Source organism: Achroia grisella, unplaced genomic scaffold (genome assembly GCF_030625045.1).
Source record: "Achroia grisella isolate CSIRO2021 unplaced genomic scaffold, CSIRO_AGI_Agris_v1 utg149, whole genome shotgun sequence".
Lineage (NCBI taxonomy): Eukaryota > Metazoa > Arthropoda > Insecta > Lepidoptera > Pyralidae > Achroia > Achroia grisella.
In genome coordinates, this window is record NW_026712644.1 from 4266991 (window position 1) to 4285123 (window position 18133).

Consider the following 18133-nt stretch of genomic DNA (forward strand, 5'->3'; position numbering starts at 1 on the left):
TGGGAAGAGATCTAACTTCACGTCTGTAATGCTACGTTTACATTCAGCCGCTTCCCCTGCCACTCGCGCTGCCGGAAATTGCCGGGCGACAACTGAGCGAGAGGGCTGAATGTAAAAACACGCTGCCACTCGCGCTGTCGCCAGTCCTTTGACTCGCGAAAAACCGACAATGGCATGGGAAGTGTTTACACTCTCGCGCTACTCACTTCCCTGCCCACTCGGGCTGAATGTAAATTGGGCATAACTTCTAAATAAATTACACAATAAACAATAAAAAATTCTTTCATCTGAATATTTTCAATTAACCAATTTTACTATTATTTATTTCCTTCCCAATACGATCCAATCTATGTAATCAGCGAATCACATGTACTGTATTGTACAGACACCGCCGTGAGACAAAGCTAGTGTTTCATAACAATCTGACCGTTGCGTCGGGGTTTTTTTTTAACAATTTATATTATACATTACTGGAAGTAGTCATGGAATGTAAAAAGCACGTCTGCAAATATGTAATAACACCTTTAGCTATATAATTACAATGTCAAATTAAATTATCGCTTAAAAAGCTATACATAGCTTCTAGAAGCTACTTTTGTCTTCTAGAAATATCTAGAAGTTATATTCCAACAATTCACGTCAAAATTGTCATTATTTTATCCTCTTCTCGATTCTGTACTAATATTATATATGCGAATGTAATTTTGTTTGTTTATCTGTTACTTTAACACGCCTAAACTATTGATTTACAATCTTCAAATGAATTACGATCTTACGATTTTCGACAAATGGTCTTGAGCAGAAGTGAGCAACCTTTTTCGTCATCGAATAATTTAATTTTTTTTTTATTGCGGCCCACACAAACACGTTATAATAAAAAAAATTAAATACAAACATGTGCTCAGGGACAAACAGTCTTAAATAGGGACAATTGGTACAATAGATAAAGACGTGAATAACATCTTTACATATAACAATACAGTTATGAGGCGGAAACTGTCTGTAAGATAAAAAGTCTACAGCCCTAGTTTTTACGGCGCATGGTACGATGCGCCGTATTGAGGCCGCTGCGTTTTCAATGTTTCATGATTTCGTAACGTGTATATCTGTTCGTAACAACAAAAACTTTACTTTTACTTACAATGTTCTGTATGCTGTATGTTAATATAGTATATGATCTACCTGTGTACTTAATTTCTTTCCAATTAGTTCAGTAATTTTTGTGTGAAACAGCAACAGATATTGATTCATTTTCTATATCGCGTTTGAGCACGCGGTTTCACAGGTGTATTCCGATACGATATTGAAACCTTCAAGAAAAGAGCTTATTTCTTTTTAAAAGGCCGACAACGTACTTGCAATTCCCCTGGTGTTGCGGGTGCTCATTGGCGGCGGTAATCACTTACCATCAGGTGAGCCGCATGCTCGTTTGTCCCCTGTGTTATAAAAAAAAAAGGCGTGAAATTTATAGCCCATGTGTTATTCTGATAAGCTATATAACTGTAAAGTTCAATCAAAATCCGTTCAGTAGTTTCTACATGAAAGAGTAACAAACATCCATCTATACTCACAAACTTTCGCATTTATTTAATATTAATAAGTTATATAGAATTTAGAAAAGAATGACAATTCTGGCATATTCTTCTGTGTCCATTTAACAACTTCTGTAACCTTCTAGAGCGTTCTAGAAGGGCGCAGCCTCGTCTAGAGTGTGTAACCAATTGAATATCATCATGTTACGCTCGTATTTCGACAGAGGGCGGCCGCGTTCGCGTTCCAGATCTGCCGCGGTAAGGGCCAGATGTGCTGCTTCTGAAAATCAAATCAAAACAAATCAAAAATCATTTATTGATATATACTTCAATATTTTGTACAAGATAATTCGTACTCTAACTAAATCGTCTAAGGTCTCATTATCTGTCCCTATAGATTCTCGTTTTTTTCCTATTTATTTCTGAAATCTTCCAATATGTTGTATATATGTATGTATATGTGTGAGTTTCAAATTCAAAATATCTTTATTCATGTAGGTCTATTACAGACTCTTATGATATGTCAAATCTACCGTCAGTTCGGAATGATTTCGAGATGAGAAGAACAGACAAGAAACTCAGCTCGTATTTTTTTTTAATGTTGTACATGTTTACAATAATACTATTTCATTTAAATTCAAATTTGGGAGAATAGAGTGACCACCAGCATATGATATATAAAAAAATAAAAAAAATCAAAAAATCTTAATCAGATAAAGTTTATTATATATCTTATATATAAAATTCTCGTGTCACAGTTTTCGTTCCCATACTCCTCCGAAACGGCTTGACCGATTCTCATGAAATTTTGTGAGCGTATTGAGTAGGTCTGAGAATCGGCCAACATCTATTTTTCATCCCCCTAAATGTTAGGGGTAGTCCACCCTATTTTTTTTGTTATTTTAAGGTAAAACAACGTTTGCCGGGACAGCTAGTATTATGTAAATATATATATATATATATATGTGGATATTTACTATGTATATTATGTATGTACTAGCTGCACCCACGACTTCGTCTGCTGGGAATTAAACTTTATTTTTCTAAAATAAAAGTAACCTAAGTTACTCCTTATTACATCAGCTACTTCAAGCATCAAGCAATTTAGTAAATAAATAACATCTGAAATGATACTCTTTTAGAAAAAAAAATCATCAAATGTTAGGGTTCACATCGATATTGTCGAAAATCTGATATTTTATATTAAAAGAAGGTAGTTTCATTATTACTCGGTATCGTTAAACTAGTTGCATATAACCCCCACTCATATCTTCTCTGTATAAAAGGGTGGGTTTTTGTAAGCCCCTCCGATCGATATTCCCATCACATTTGACTGTTATATGGCGTGTTACAGTATTTATTGTTTATTTTTATGGTAAATAAATTAAGTGAGAATTGAACGATGATATTCTTATTTATTCAAGTTATTTAAAACAATATTAAGTAGACAATTTTTTTATTAATAACTTAAATTTCATTAAATAAGTAAGTAAGGGGTCTTGGAGATGAACGACTGGATTTTCGAAACTACAGGGGTGTGGGGGGCGGAGGCAACAGTATTTATAAACGAGTTGGGGCCGCACATTGTTCCCCTCCGATCGATCCCCCGTCCAATTCAAACGGGGATCGAAATTACGACGGCCTGAGCCGAGGTTCGAATCCCTAGTGGTGCCCTCAGACTAAAGTCGTATCCGTCGGGCAGGAGTTGGCCTTCAGCCGCTCCATAAGTCCTTCCTTAGGTTTAGAGTGCCATCAGCACTCGCCTCCTATCGTCCGGTGAAGCTGTAAAGGCCAGCTGCGGCCAACAGCATTAGAGTAGTCCGAAAAAAAAGCCACGGCATTCGGTTTGTTTGTGCACAGGATGTGCTGATTGTATTTTAAATGCTAAAGTGAATTGTATTAGAGATATAATTAAATTAATGTTATATAGTTGTTATTTTATTATAATACATACTTTTACTAGTACATAGAGTTGATATATATTACACAAATCAAAAAATATTTATACACTTAAGATTTTAATATACTTATATTATAATTGGCATTAGAAATGAAAATAGCACGGTCATTTATTTATCATTAAATAAATGGGAATTGACGACCTCGTGGTCTAGCAGTTTTTTTTGCCACGCACAACCACATTGTGGAATCACCTTCCAGCAATGGTATTTCCGAACCGATACGATATTGAAACCTTCAAGAAAAGAGCTTATTCCTTTTTAAAAGGCCGACAACGTACTTGCAATTCCCCTGGTGTTGCGGGTGCTCATGGGCGGCGGTAATCACTTACCATCAGGTGAGCCGCATACTCATTTGTCCCGTGTGTTATAAAAAAAAAAGTTCAGCACACTGCTTTAGTTCCGATGGTCCCGACTTCGGTTTCTCGCACGGTACCATCATTTACCTGCGTGCTGCCACACCCACCACGACACTGTACCTGTTCCGTCTACATTACGCCGCTAAGGAGCAGGACATTGTCGATTATATTCGTACCAAGAGTAACCTGACATTGAGGGTGACGCAGCCGAAGTCGAGTCACAACGCGAGTTTCAAAACGTGTGGCCCTGGTCCCTACTGACTTGCCCACCTTCATGAAAGAGGACTACTGGCCGAAAGGTGTGGTATATCGGCGCTACCGTGGCAGATTACCGTCTTCAGTACCGTGATCACACAGACAATATCATTGTATTAGTTTTTAAATATTATATTATATGTATGTTAGTCTATAAGGTATTTATAATAAGGGCCTAGTTGCCTGAAATAAATAATTATTATATATTATATCTAAATAAAAGCAGACGACGCCGCGGCTTACAGTTAGTAAATATATAAATGTATATAGTTATGAATTATATCATTATGCGGGGATCGAACCCAGGACCATCTGGGAATATAGTAATCATTAAATACAATTACAACTAACGGCGTAAATACATACCGGGGTGTACATATCTAGCGTGCGGGGGCGGCACTGCAAGTGTGGTGCGGGGCGGCCCCCCGGTCGCCGCACCGCTGGCACTGGCTGCTGCCTGCTGTTTAACTTATTTATGTTATGGAATGGCAAACAAGACGTAAGTGGTTAGTCAGTAACAAAGAGTTTACTCATATTTGTAATACAGTACACAAAAGGTAAAAAGCACTTCATATAAAACGTGTTTATGAAATGAAATTACTAACAATCTGTACCACCTGATGGTAAGTGGTAACTGTCGTCTATATACATGAACAGCACTATGAACATCATTATCATAACACCCGTGATACCACTCCTCCGTCATCACTCAAGTTCTATATGTAATTTCACTGGCACATCCCATCAAACTGCCTACAACTTCATGTAGTCCTGGTACTTTTTCTGTAATATCACACTATGTTTATACATTCTACACGAATATAGTAAACAACCATACGCCCCGGCTTATAGTAAATGGTAATCGTAACTCATATACATGCATATACACCCGTTATACCACTCATGCGTACCCATTCCAGAGTACTAAGCTGTCACGCCTCTTACCCTGTAATTTCACTGCCTAATCTGCACCCTACAACCAAACAGCTTACAAAGCAAGCTGCTTGACGGCTCAAATAGCTGAGACTGAGGCACACACGCGGACGAGTTTTTAAAATCTACCATTAGTTACTCGTAGGAAGAGTATTCCTTGTCTATGCCAACCCATCACTATGATATCTTGACTTTTGAACTATCTACAACTTTATGTAGTCCTGGTACTTTCATTGTCCTAATTTTATTCTAGCGAGGATAATATTATATAATAATACCACATTATTATTATTATTATATAATATTATCTTCGCTAGAATAAAATTAGGACAATGAAAGTACTAGAGACCGATTAAGTGTGACATAGTGTGACAAGGAACGGTAACTCGTCACACTTTAAATTTAAAAAATTAATTAACACTATTTTATGTATGTATTATTATCTTATCTGTGGTATGACGTTTGTTATGCATAGGTATGACGACCTCGGTGGTCTAGCGGTCTAGCACACCGCTTTACGATCGATGGTCGCGGGTTCGATTCCTCGCACGGCACAAACATTTGTATTCATGAGTATGATTGTTTGTATCGGTCTAGATGTTTTCTATGTATAATATGTATGTATTTACAAAAAAAAATATCTATATATCTGTATCAGTTATCTAGTACCCATAACACAAGCTTTAGCTAGCTTAACTTGGGTATAGGCGCTGTGTGAATTGTCCTAAAAAAAATAGGTCCTAAGCATACGGCTCAGCTGATAATTATATTTATAAACTCATCATCCTCATCATCACCACTACATAGTATAAAACAAAGTCGCTGTCGCTGTCTGTCCCTATGTATACTTAAATCTTTAAAACTACGCAACGGATTTTGAAGCGGTTTTTTTAATAGATAGAGTGATTCTAGAGGAAGGTTCATATATAATACATGTACACCCGTGCGAAGCCGGGGCGAGTAGCTAGTACCATCATAATCAGAAAAAAACCATACCTCGAGCCTGTCCAAGTTAAATTCCGATTGGGACATTCTCTCCAGCGCCCTGTACGTGGTCAGGAGACGTCTCTTGATATAGTTTTGACGGACCTACAAACAAAATATATAAAATTAAATTCATTAAAACCTTGCACAGTATAAAATGAAAATGCTTTCGTTATATTAATATTAATAGAATGACTTATAATTATGACGATGTAAATAGTGCTTTGCGGCGTCCCTTGTAAAGGTTAGCAGCGCTATGTCTGACGGGTCACTTGTGCAAATGGGTGTACCTCAAGGATCTATACTCGGACCATTTTTATTCCTAGTATACATAAATGATCTCCCATATGCCATGCAGGATAGATGCGGGATAGTATTATTTGCAGACGATACTTCATTGATTTTTAAAGTTAATAGAATGACTAATAATTATGACGATGTAAATAGTGCTTTGCGGCGTCCCTTGTAAAGGTTAGCAGCGCTACGTCTGACGGGTCACTTGTGCAAATGGGTGTACCTCAAGGATCTGTTCTCGGACCATTTTTATTCCTAGTATACATAAATGATCTCCCATATGCCATGCAGGATAGATGCGGCATAGTATTATTTGCAGACGATACTTCATTGATTTTTAAAGTTAATAGAATGACTAATCATTATGACGATGTAAATAGTGCTTTGCGGCGTCCCTTGTAAAGGTTAGCAGCGCTATGTCTGACGGGTCACTTGTGCAAATGGGTGTACCTCAAGGATCTATTCTCGGACCATTTTTATTCCTAGTATACATAAATGATCTCCCATATGCCATGCAGGATAGATGCGGGATAGTGTTATTTGCAGATGATACTTCATTGATTTTTAAAGTTAATAGAATGACTAATAATTATGACGATGTAAATAGTGCTTTGCGGCGTCTCCTGCACTGGTTTACAACTAACAATCTTATGTTAAACGCTAAAAAAACAAAATGTGTTAATTTTTCTCTGTCTAAAAGTTTTAATACTAATTGCAACATAAAATTAAATGACGAATCTCTCGAATTTATAGAGTCTACTGTCTTTCTAGGAATCACATTAGATTATAAAATACAATGGGGTGCACAAACTCAAAGTCTTGCAGCGAAACTGAGTTCGGCTGCTTTTGCCGTGCGTAAGGTAAGACAGTACACTGATACTGATACTGCTAGATTGGTCTATTTCAGTTATTTTCATAGTTTACTCTCTTATGGAATATTATTATGGGGAAAAGCGGCAGATATTAAAAATATATTCATATTACAAAAACGTGCCATTCGAGCGATCTACTGTATGAAGAGTCGTGACTCATTAAGAGAGAAATTCAAAGAGGCAAATATTCTCACCGTTGGTTCTCAATTTATATATTCAAATATCCTATATGTTCATAAAATCTTGACTTATTTCAGCAATATTATAATATAATATAACAGCAATATTCATAATATTAATACTAAATTTAAAGACAAACTTGCTGTCCCCAAGTATCGTTTAGAAAAAGTCAATAGTTCTTTTATGGGAATAGGTATAAAATTTTACAATAAGATACCAAAGGATATATTGGAATTACCCTTAAATAAATTCAAAACATCTGTTAAATCATATTTACTGAGCAAGGCCTATTACTCACTAAACGATTACTTGAATGACGAGCGTGCATGGCAATAGTTGTTCATGTTCGGGATTTTCATTTAATGTTAGACATAGACACCTATATAAATACCTATGCATTGTAAATAAACTGGCTTTTAAAAAAAAGTAATTCAATTGAGTTTCTTGCCAGTTCTTCTCAATTGGATCTATATACCGAACTGGACGGTAGGGAAAAAAAATTATAATGTAAGAACTTGACGTTCATAAGCGGATAAAATATCCTACATGAATAAATTATTTTTTAATATAAATTTGAATTTTGAAAATATGTTCGCATAGACCAGTGATTCCCAAAGTGGTCTACTATATCGACCCCCAGGGGTTCATCATTGGTCATCTAGTTGTTTTTTCGAACCTCGGTGGGCTAATTATGTAACACGATATGAAATTGTTTCTGTTGAAGTTGTGATGCAATATGAAATCATTTCAATTTAAAAAATGCGATCAAGTAAGGTCGAATGACCGCAACATAAATCATTTCTATCGATAAAACACTACTATGAAGTTGCAGCGGAATATTGTTAATCCGACCAATTTAAAAAGTCAGTACATTAGATAGCTTACACCTTTAGAGGGATACATTTTAATTTATTGGGTTGTTACACTAGTTGGTTGATTTGAAACAATTTTTATTGCGTTCAAAAATTACAAAATATACTGTAGCGTTCACTTGTTCTTTTATTTTAATTTTATTAATAGACATTTAATAAAATAAAATAAAGAAAGTCTATTCTATTCTAATGAAAAAATAAGGTTAATAATTTTGAATATAAAAGCATATTTTATACAAACTATTTATAATCATTAATAATATTAATCTAACCTACAAATTAAATTTTCTTTTCTGCTATAGATACCTAGCTAAGTATGTAGGTATCCATATAAATTTAAAATGATATGGGCACATCTTTTTAAATTTGTACATAATTGTAAAAACTTTAAACAAATAAATTTATTTACTTTAAACAAATCACAGAGCATCATAAACGTTGTATTCCGTTCACAGAGCACCGTATTCATTGAAATAGTTTTTTAATTATATTAATATCATAATCAACCCTAATTTTATATTAAACATTTACTCTAGTTAATACAACATTCTATGTGATTTGGGACGAAAATAAAATATCGAATTGGCAACACTGATGTCGTGTTGTGAGTCGTGACAATTTTCCCATTTTAATAAATTTAAAACCTTTTCACGACTTTCTACGTAATATTTAATATAATAAAAATATATGTAATACTGAAAATTACCAAAACAAGATAAATAATGCTGCTAATGCTGATATTTTAAAGATTGTAACCAAAAGAAACACCTTCTAAATTGTTTCTCATAATGTAAAAACCGTTTCAATTCCACGCTGTCATTTCGGCAAAATAGCGATTACGTGACGTTGCAACGAGGTTACTAAATCGACATTCGATAGAAATAATTTTTATCGATATGTAAAGTTGCGTTTACGTTGCAATGCTAGTTGACAGCGTCAAATGGCGTCTATATGATCGCATTATTGACAGATGACGTCATTTTCACTACGTTACATACGAAAATCGTTGCGAACGAAGTTACATAATTAGCCCACGGTTCAGGTCGTCGTAACATCGGTCCCCGTTTGAATTGGACAGGGAAACGATCGGTGGAAGCAAGTACTTTAATATTACAAATAACATATGATAAATTAATAAAACGAAACATTAGCGCGTTTCAATTTTGATCCAGCGCCATCTATTGGCGATGAATGCAAACACTATTGTTTCAATGATTACAATTTATTTAAACTTTAACAATAATATTAGTAAGACATGTTTACCTTTCTGTTGTCTATGGGCACCGGACGGTGAGGTGGTAGCATCGGATGTGACCGTTGAGGCGACGGCAGCTGGGAGCCCCCCACTGCAATTATATACATTGGTAATCAACGTCTATGTGACAGACTCGACCCATTGGCTTTGCGGCGAGATATTGCACCTCTGCATTTTCTACCGCATATATCACGGGGAGTGTTCTGAGGAATTGTTCGGATTAATACCAGCTGCTGAGTTTCAACACCGTACCACCCGCCGGAAACTGAAATACCATCCTGATCATCTGGATGAACGGGGTCCTCCACAGTGCGGTTTTCTAGAAACTTTGCCGCGCACAACCACATTGTGGAATCACCTTCCAGCAATGGTATTTCCGAACCGATACGATATTGAAACCTTCAAGAAAAGAGCTTATTCCTTTTTAAAAGGCCGACAACGTGCTTGCAGTTCCCCTGGTGTTGCGGGTGCTCATGGGCGGCGGTAGTCACTTACCATCAGGTGAGCCGCGAGCTCGTTTGTCCCGTGTTATATAAAAAAAAAAATTTTTTTTATACAATGATGGTAAACAAACATACGGCTCATCTGATGGTAAACGGTTATCGAAGCCTATGGACACCTGAAACACCTAGGTATCACGTGCGTGTTGTGAGCTCTTAAGAAAACCATTAAAACAACAATGTCATTTAGTATATTTATACATTTTTTTTTAATAAAAGTTTTTTTTTTAATTTTTGATGTGTCTGTCAGTACATACCAGCAACCCACGTGCTGCAAGATCTGGAGGCTGCGCTGAGGGTGAGCGCCTCCAACGCAGCGCACAGACCGACTTCTGACGTTGCACTATAAATATATATACGAAATATAGCACAATGTAGTAAATCAAAGAAAGAAGAAAGAAAGAACGAACATTTTATAAAAGAAAGAATAAATTTGACGGCCTCTGTGGTAGAGTGGTTAAACACACTAGTTTCGAAGGTCGCGGATTCGATTCCTTGCACGGTACCAATATTTATATTCATGAGTATGATTGTTTGTATCGGTCTGAGTGTTTTCTATGTCTTATTACTAACTAGTCGCCCCGGTTTCGCCCAGGTGTACATGTATTATATATATAAGTCTTCCTCTTGAATCACTCGTAGCTATTAAAAATAACCGCTTCAAAACCCGTTGCGTAGTTTTAAAGATTTACGCATACATAGGGACAGACAGCGACAGTGACTTTGTTTTATACTATGTAATCATGATGTATGTATTTAAAAAAATATCTATGTAAGTATTTGTATCAGTTATCTAGTACCCATAACACAAGCTTTAGCTACCTTAACTTGGGTCTAGATGGCGCTGTGTGAATTGTCCTGAGATTATTATTATATTATATCAATATTAATGTATTCGAATTTCTAGGCTTTAAGTCAACAATCACTCAAATTACTAATTCATGTTGCACCAGTGTTACAAACAAAACATACCTGCGCACGTGGTGGTGCGTGTGTGCGGCGGCCACGTCTCCAGCACTGAAGGCCCGGCGGAGCCCGAGCTGGCCGCACAGCGCCCCGCAGCTCGCCAGCACCTCGCCGCACGGGTCCGCCTGCAGCCGCAGCGACGACTGCGTCCTGCACACCATACACACGTACATGTTTCATCACCAGAAATTGATAGATGATAGATGTTTCCTCACCAGACATAAATATATTTCATCACCATACACAGACGTTTCGTCACCATACACAGACGTTTCGTCACCATACATAGACGTTTCATCACCATACATAGATAGACATTTTATCACCGTACCCTAACCTAAAAAAAAATATTATCTAAGTACTGACTACAATACTTAATATCCGTAAGAAAGCTCAGACTCAACAGTCTGGGTACTGGAATTACTCATAAATAAATTCAAAACATCTGTTAAATCATATTTACTGAGCAAAGCCTTACTCACTAACCGATTACTTGAATGACGAGCGTGCATGGCAATAGTTGTTCATGCACTGGATTTTCATTTAATGTTAGACATAGACACCTATATAAATATACATTGTAAATAAACTGGCTTTTATAGAAAAAGTACTACAAAGATCAAATAAAATTCAGACTACTCACCTTAAAGTTTTGCTGTCCGGATTTGGACTGGCTACCCTCAGCGATGGATCTGGACCCTGTCCAGCCTGCAACGAGCATTTTTTTTAATGATGATAATGGAATGTTGTAGTCGCCTGCACTAATAGCTTACGCTTGTTAGTAATGTGGATTGATAACCTCATTGCTAGCAATGTCATGTCAGGTTGACCTCCACACGGTGGACACTGAAAGCCATGGTGGTAAATTCCTGATGAATTTGTCACAATATGCTAACTGACTTGACCTCATTCTCATCTTGTCATCTTCCACAGATGCCCCGCCAGCGTATACCGTTGCAGCCTGGTGCATCATTAATAACTATATGTTTGAGAAATATTATGTGGAAGTTAAAGCTATAAAAATAAAATAAGAAATGAATACCTTGCAAGCCAACAACTTGAGCACTCTAGCATCTGAGGCAGCCGATGATACACTGAACAACGACAGCTCTGTGGTGACGGACTCATGGGAGGGAGAGCGGGCCACTCCGCCTCCCCTCCACGTCTCCGGGGTGCACATTTCAACTGGAATCAATAAATGACAATTACTAAAAGATTATTCTAGACCCGCTGCACCGAAATTTGTCACAATGTGCTAACTGAACTGAACTCATGTTCATCTTATCATCCTCCACTGGTGCCCCGCCAGCGTATACCATTAGCGCAGGCAGGTGCACCATTACATTATCATCGCTTAAAAAAAATATTTGTTTTAATACTATAAATATCATTCATATGTAAAATAATAATTTAACATCGCACTACCCACGTGAAAGACAACCCACGTTATTTACCGATAATGTAGTTTTTATATATATTAAAGAATATCTAATCGATTTATTCGTCTTTGGGCTTACGTATTATAAACAAAAAATCAAATATTTACTATTTAAAATATTAGAAATTAATCTATAAAGTTATTTATAGATATATACAAAATAATATATTTGCGATAAATTTATTACGATACATTAATTTCATTATTTATTTAGCTAATTATTAATATTAAAAGTTTTACATTTGATTAAATTATATCCGCTCACAAAATTAAATTTGGAAATGCACCGCACTGCGAAGTAAATATAAAAACAAACCACTAATATTGGGATCCACGGCTGCTTTTTAATTTTAAACACTTAATAATTATATGAACACTAGACACTGTATTATAAATAATAAAACATTTATAAAACAATTCGCAAATTCGCAATAATGCGACAATAACAAACAATTAATGTGTCGAAATCTCATACATCAATAGAAGTTTACGCGAATAAATTTAAGAGTCATGTCATGCCTGACTGGTTGACGTTTATTCATGGACGTATGTTTAAAACATACAATAGAACAGTATCCATCAATTTCAACGGAAATAAAAACCATATTTTATATGAATTCCTTTAAATTTTATACAATATATTCAATCATAATGTAATATACATTTTATAAATTTTAAATTAGTATTCATAATATATTTATGTAATAATCTTATGTATATTAAAAGGCAATATTTATGTTGCGAATAAATATTCAGAACGAACTTTAGCGCAATTCCCAAAATAAATATATATCCAAATAAGTTCGGTTATAGAAGCCATTAAACCGATTGAATTCTTTTACCAAATTGAGCAAAGAATAAAATTATTAATTAATAAAGAATAAAAATCAAACCAAAATACATTTATAACAAAATATAATGTTACTAGCGACATTTCATTTGACAAAATATTATACTTTATTTCTTGTGGCGCCATCTAGTGAAAGTCGTCGAAGTTATTTCAGAACAAAACATTGAACTACGCAAATCTCTAATTAGAACCTAGATGTCACTACTTGTGATTCTAAATTCATTTACTAGCTTATATTACTTCAACGTGGCTTGAATCCTTCTATAATTCTTTTTTAAAAGTTGATGCTGTAATGGTGTTTCCTTTGCACTAATGGTATTAGCAGAGCACCAGTTGTGAAAGTAGGATGAGTGGTTTAGCCCATCGTGTCGTATTATGGTTTTCCGGAGGGACCGCGTGGAGGTCTACCTGAGTCAGAGCATTGCTAGCCGTGATCTATTACCCTTTCTCTACGTTCCCTGCCCCTCTTAGAACGGAACTATTAAAAAAAATTCGTTCTAAACAATAAATGCTTATAAAAAAAAATATCAAATTTTACATCATTCTTTTTTAGAATTAGTAAACAATCTGTTTGTTACTTTATTATTAGATAAATTTGAAATATGTATCTATATATATTAGAAAAAACACTATTTTTTTATTTGGTATAGGCAAAATATATATATATTTATTGGCTGACGAAATCTACTTTATTTTCCTTATATATAATTAAGAATTTCATTCCATAAAGATCACTAAGAAATAAATAAAGCTATACGGGCACGGGCAAACCGCGGGTATAGAGTATGTAATGTTCTCTTATCTCTGAGCTACTATTTAGGAGTGTAGTCTGTGGTCGAACCACAGATTAAGTAAATAACACCATATATGTTAAATAACGTTGTCCTTTATTAGAATTTAACCAAAATTCTATATTCAAAAATCAATGTATCTCGAAATATAAAAAAGAAAAGTAGACCTTGCTCGGTTCACAAAAGGAATATTTTGCTTTTAACGAGTCACGCTTGCATATCCGGACAAAACCCTCAAAGTGACGACATGCAAATATTTCAAATTCCATATATGCCGTTCAGAAAAAAAAGTAACACAGATTAATACAAAAATGTTTCTATTCCTTATGTGTTCCTAATGAAGTGACACATGCCTACTATATATAATGCTTACATAAATAATGGCGCCAAAATTTATTCAAATATAAATCAATGTTCTATATATAAACAAAAATATTTAAATTTAGAACAATTTATATTTAAAAACGTCATTCTAAACAAATTACTAACAACACAGAGCTACTTAACGACTACATAACGTTCTGTACGATTTTAAAATTAAAAACTTTCCCGCGCTCGTGTGCGTTCGACGCGCGGTTGTGTGCGTGTACTTACATAATGTATAAGTTATTGGTATATAGCGATTTGTAATGTTAGGTTATCTGTGCGCTTGTGTGAGTTAGCGATAGAATAGTATGGATCATAATATTTTATACAACTAGCTACCAAGAGTGTATCCTTTGGCACCAGGAGGGGGTCACATAGTCGTGGTCAAGTCAAGAACTTATTATTTAATATTGATAACAATAGATACAAGTAAAAAGTAGGTATTTTATTAATGTACGTAAGTACTGTACTTAAAAATATTAATAAAATCTGTATGGTGACAAAATAAAATCATTATTTTCAATTAGTGGTCCATCTAAGTCCTGGGCTCAGAGGGGGTCATGACCCCCATGACCCTCTGGAACCGCCGTTGCTATCTACTCGCCCCGGCTTCGCAGGGGTGTACATGTATGACATAATATATCTTCCTTTTGAATCACTCTATCTATTAAAAATAAACCACCTCAAAATCCGTTGCGTAGTTTTAAAGATTTAAGCTTATATAGGGACAGACAGTGACAGCGACTTTGTTTTATACTATGTAATGATTATAAATTTTTATGTGTTAGGAATAATATTGATACAGTTTACTACAGGTTCGATTCCTCGCACCATACAAACATTTGTATTCATGAGTGTGATTGTTTGTATTGGTCGGGGTGTTTTCTATATATGTTACGTACAATTTTTTTTAGAAAATAAATGAATTATTTCTAACAGTTGATTAGTACCCTATACAATTTAGTTACGAGCTGATTTTAGGACTAGATAGCGCTGTGTGATTCAACATGGGTTATTATTTATATATATAATTGGACGCAATTTGTTATCTTCCGCTACTACAATTATGAAGCGGTTTTTTTAAATAGATAGACAGATTCAAGAGGAAGGTTTATATATATAATACATGTACACCCGTGCGAAGCCGGGGCGATATTTTACGAAATTTGTTATCAACAATTATTTAAATAGACATAAAATTTTAATTTTATTTAGTATATAGCGTTTGACATTTTTTTTTGTTTGCACCAGTTATTACCCACTCAGTACCACATATCCCACTGTTTTAGGTTGACTGGAAGAGATTTCTTCTAGGGATAAGTCCACCTTTGCTCACATTATCCCTAAATTATAATATCTTTGTATTATCTGTGCAATAAAGAATATAAAATAAAAATAGTCTTAATTGAAATAAACTTAATATAAGTACTTTTGAATAGATAATTTTTTTTATTCTACCACTCATTCGGAATATAGCGTCATCACAAGAAGAACGAGCGAGAAACTTGCGTGTTGTTCTTTTAAATAAATGTTGTTTTTAACATAAATAACGAACGTAACTGATAGCGATTTTCACAAACGTTTATTTGGTACAAAATTGCGTAATATATATATATATTAAAAAAAATTATATATAACAATTATTGCATTTAAATACATTATTTAGTAGGTATATTTTCTTCTTGTTCACATTATAAAAACCTATCAGATCGTGGTCTGCACAAATAAGTTATTTTAGTCAGCTTTGTATTTTTTTTTAAAGTCGTCCAAAATAAATGCATAGTCATATCCATACAATTCTTTCGTGGTAGTCTGGTATTGTACTTGATTGTGCGCGCGTGTCGGCGAACGAGCGGAATGCAAACTAAACTGTACAGGGCTGGGTGATGCTGTTATTATTATTATTATTAATTTATTTGTGAATTCTATAATTGTGATTATTCTAAATTCGAATTTGCTATTCGCTTATTGCAAATGTATTCATTGTGAATTCTATAATGGTGATTATTCTAAATTCGAATTTGCTATTCGTTTATTGCAAATGTATTCATTGTGAATTCTATAATGGTGATTATTCTAAATTCGAATTTGCTATTCGTTTATTGCAAATGTATTCATTGTGAATTCTATAATTGTGATTATTCTAAATTCGAATTTGCTATTCGTTTATTGCAAATGTATTCATTGTGAATTCTATAATTGTGATTATTCTAAATTCGAATTTGCTATTGCAAAATTATTGCATTTTGTACACGTATTCATATGTACACATATTCTACATCCAAAACATCAATAAATTGACAGAATTTCTAATTTATGTACGTTTTGGATTGTTAGCGTTATTTTTAACTTATAAAATACAATGTAGCATAATTGATTTTAAATCTATTTGTGACTTTTATAATTGTGAATGTTCTAAATTCGAATTTGGAATTCGTAATTCGAATTACAAATCGATATATTTGTGATTTTTATAATGGTGATTGTTCTAAATTCGAAATTCGATTTTTAAATGTATTTATTTGTAACTTTTACAATGGTAAATGTTCTAAATTCGAAATTCGATTTTTAAATGTATTTATTTGTAACTTTTACAATGGTAAATGTTCTAAATTCGAAATTCGATTTTTAAATGTATTTATTTGTAACTTTTACAATGGTAAATGTTCTAAATTCGAAATTCGATTTTTAGGTTGTAGGTCGAATCTCGAATTTCGAGATTCGACCTACGCTGCGTCTTCCGGTCCGCGGTCGCCACTCGAGGACTTTGCTCCAACGGCCATCTGTCCTACGAACTGTGCCCTGCCCATTGCCACTTCAGAGTCGCAATTCTTCGGGCTATGTCGGTCACTCTGGTTCTTCTGCGGATCTCCTCATTTCTGATTCGATCACGCAGAGTAACTCCGAGCATAGCCCTCTCCATTGCCCTCTGAGTGACTCTGAGCTTGTTGATGGTGTTAAATGAATAAATAATAATAAATAGATACGAAGTAACAACCTTTACTTTTTAGTTTGTTTGTCGCCTATATGAAAAATATATATACATATTAAGGGTGAAAATTTGAGAAGACAAGTCGCGTGTAAAGACTAGTGTTAAATAAATAAATAATAATAATAATAAAAATAGATACAAAGTGGCAACCCTTACATTTTATCAATACACACAAATATACACACGCACACAGCGGCAAGTAACGAATTAGGGTCGCCTCTAGTCCGGATACGATGCAAAGCGACGTAAGTCCCTTTTTATGATATTATTTTTCACAATTATTTATTTCATCTATACATTATACATAGCGGTAGTTTAAAAAAAATGTAATGACTATTCAAAAGTGCTTCAATGTAAGTTTATTTGAATAAATGATTTTCTATTTCTATATATTTCATTATTATTATTATCTCTGATCAACGCGACTGTTGACTGGTAGAGAATGCCATCAGGCATTAAGTCTGCCATGTATACATTTTTGTGTGCAAAAGAATAAATAAATAAATAAACATCTCTACATATAAATAAAATTGGAGTGTCTGTTTGTAATATTGAAATAACCGTTTTTTACTACATGCATATGAATATAAATACGGTACATACACCAAAATTACATTTTTTACAATTTTTGTCTGTTTGTCTGTCGGTCTGTTTGTTCCGGCTAATCTCTGAAATGGCTGGACCGATTTTGACGGGACTTTTTTTGGCAGGTAGCTGATGTAATAGGGAGCAACTT

At 34.5% G+C, this 18133-nt stretch overlaps 1 protein-coding gene across 1 annotated transcript; it reads right to left on the reverse strand.

The window, feature by feature from the left end:
• Positions 1-1075: 1075 nt before the first annotated feature.
• On the reverse strand, positions 1076-12865 carry LOC131840664 (uncharacterized). Its single transcript, XM_059188842.1, has 9 exons — positions 12715-12865; positions 12003-12145; positions 11604-11668; positions 10967-11110; positions 10252-10337; positions 9503-9585; positions 6034-6126; positions 4471-4564; positions 1076-1812 (listed from the first exon to the last, which is right to left on the reverse strand). Exons 2-9 carry the CDS (start codon positions 12138-12140, stop codon positions 1685-1687), a joined length of 831 nt encoding a protein of 276 aa, XP_059044825.1. The 5' UTR covers positions 12141-12145; positions 12715-12865; the 3' UTR covers positions 1076-1684.
• Between the last annotated feature and the right edge of the window lie 5268 nt (positions 12866-18133).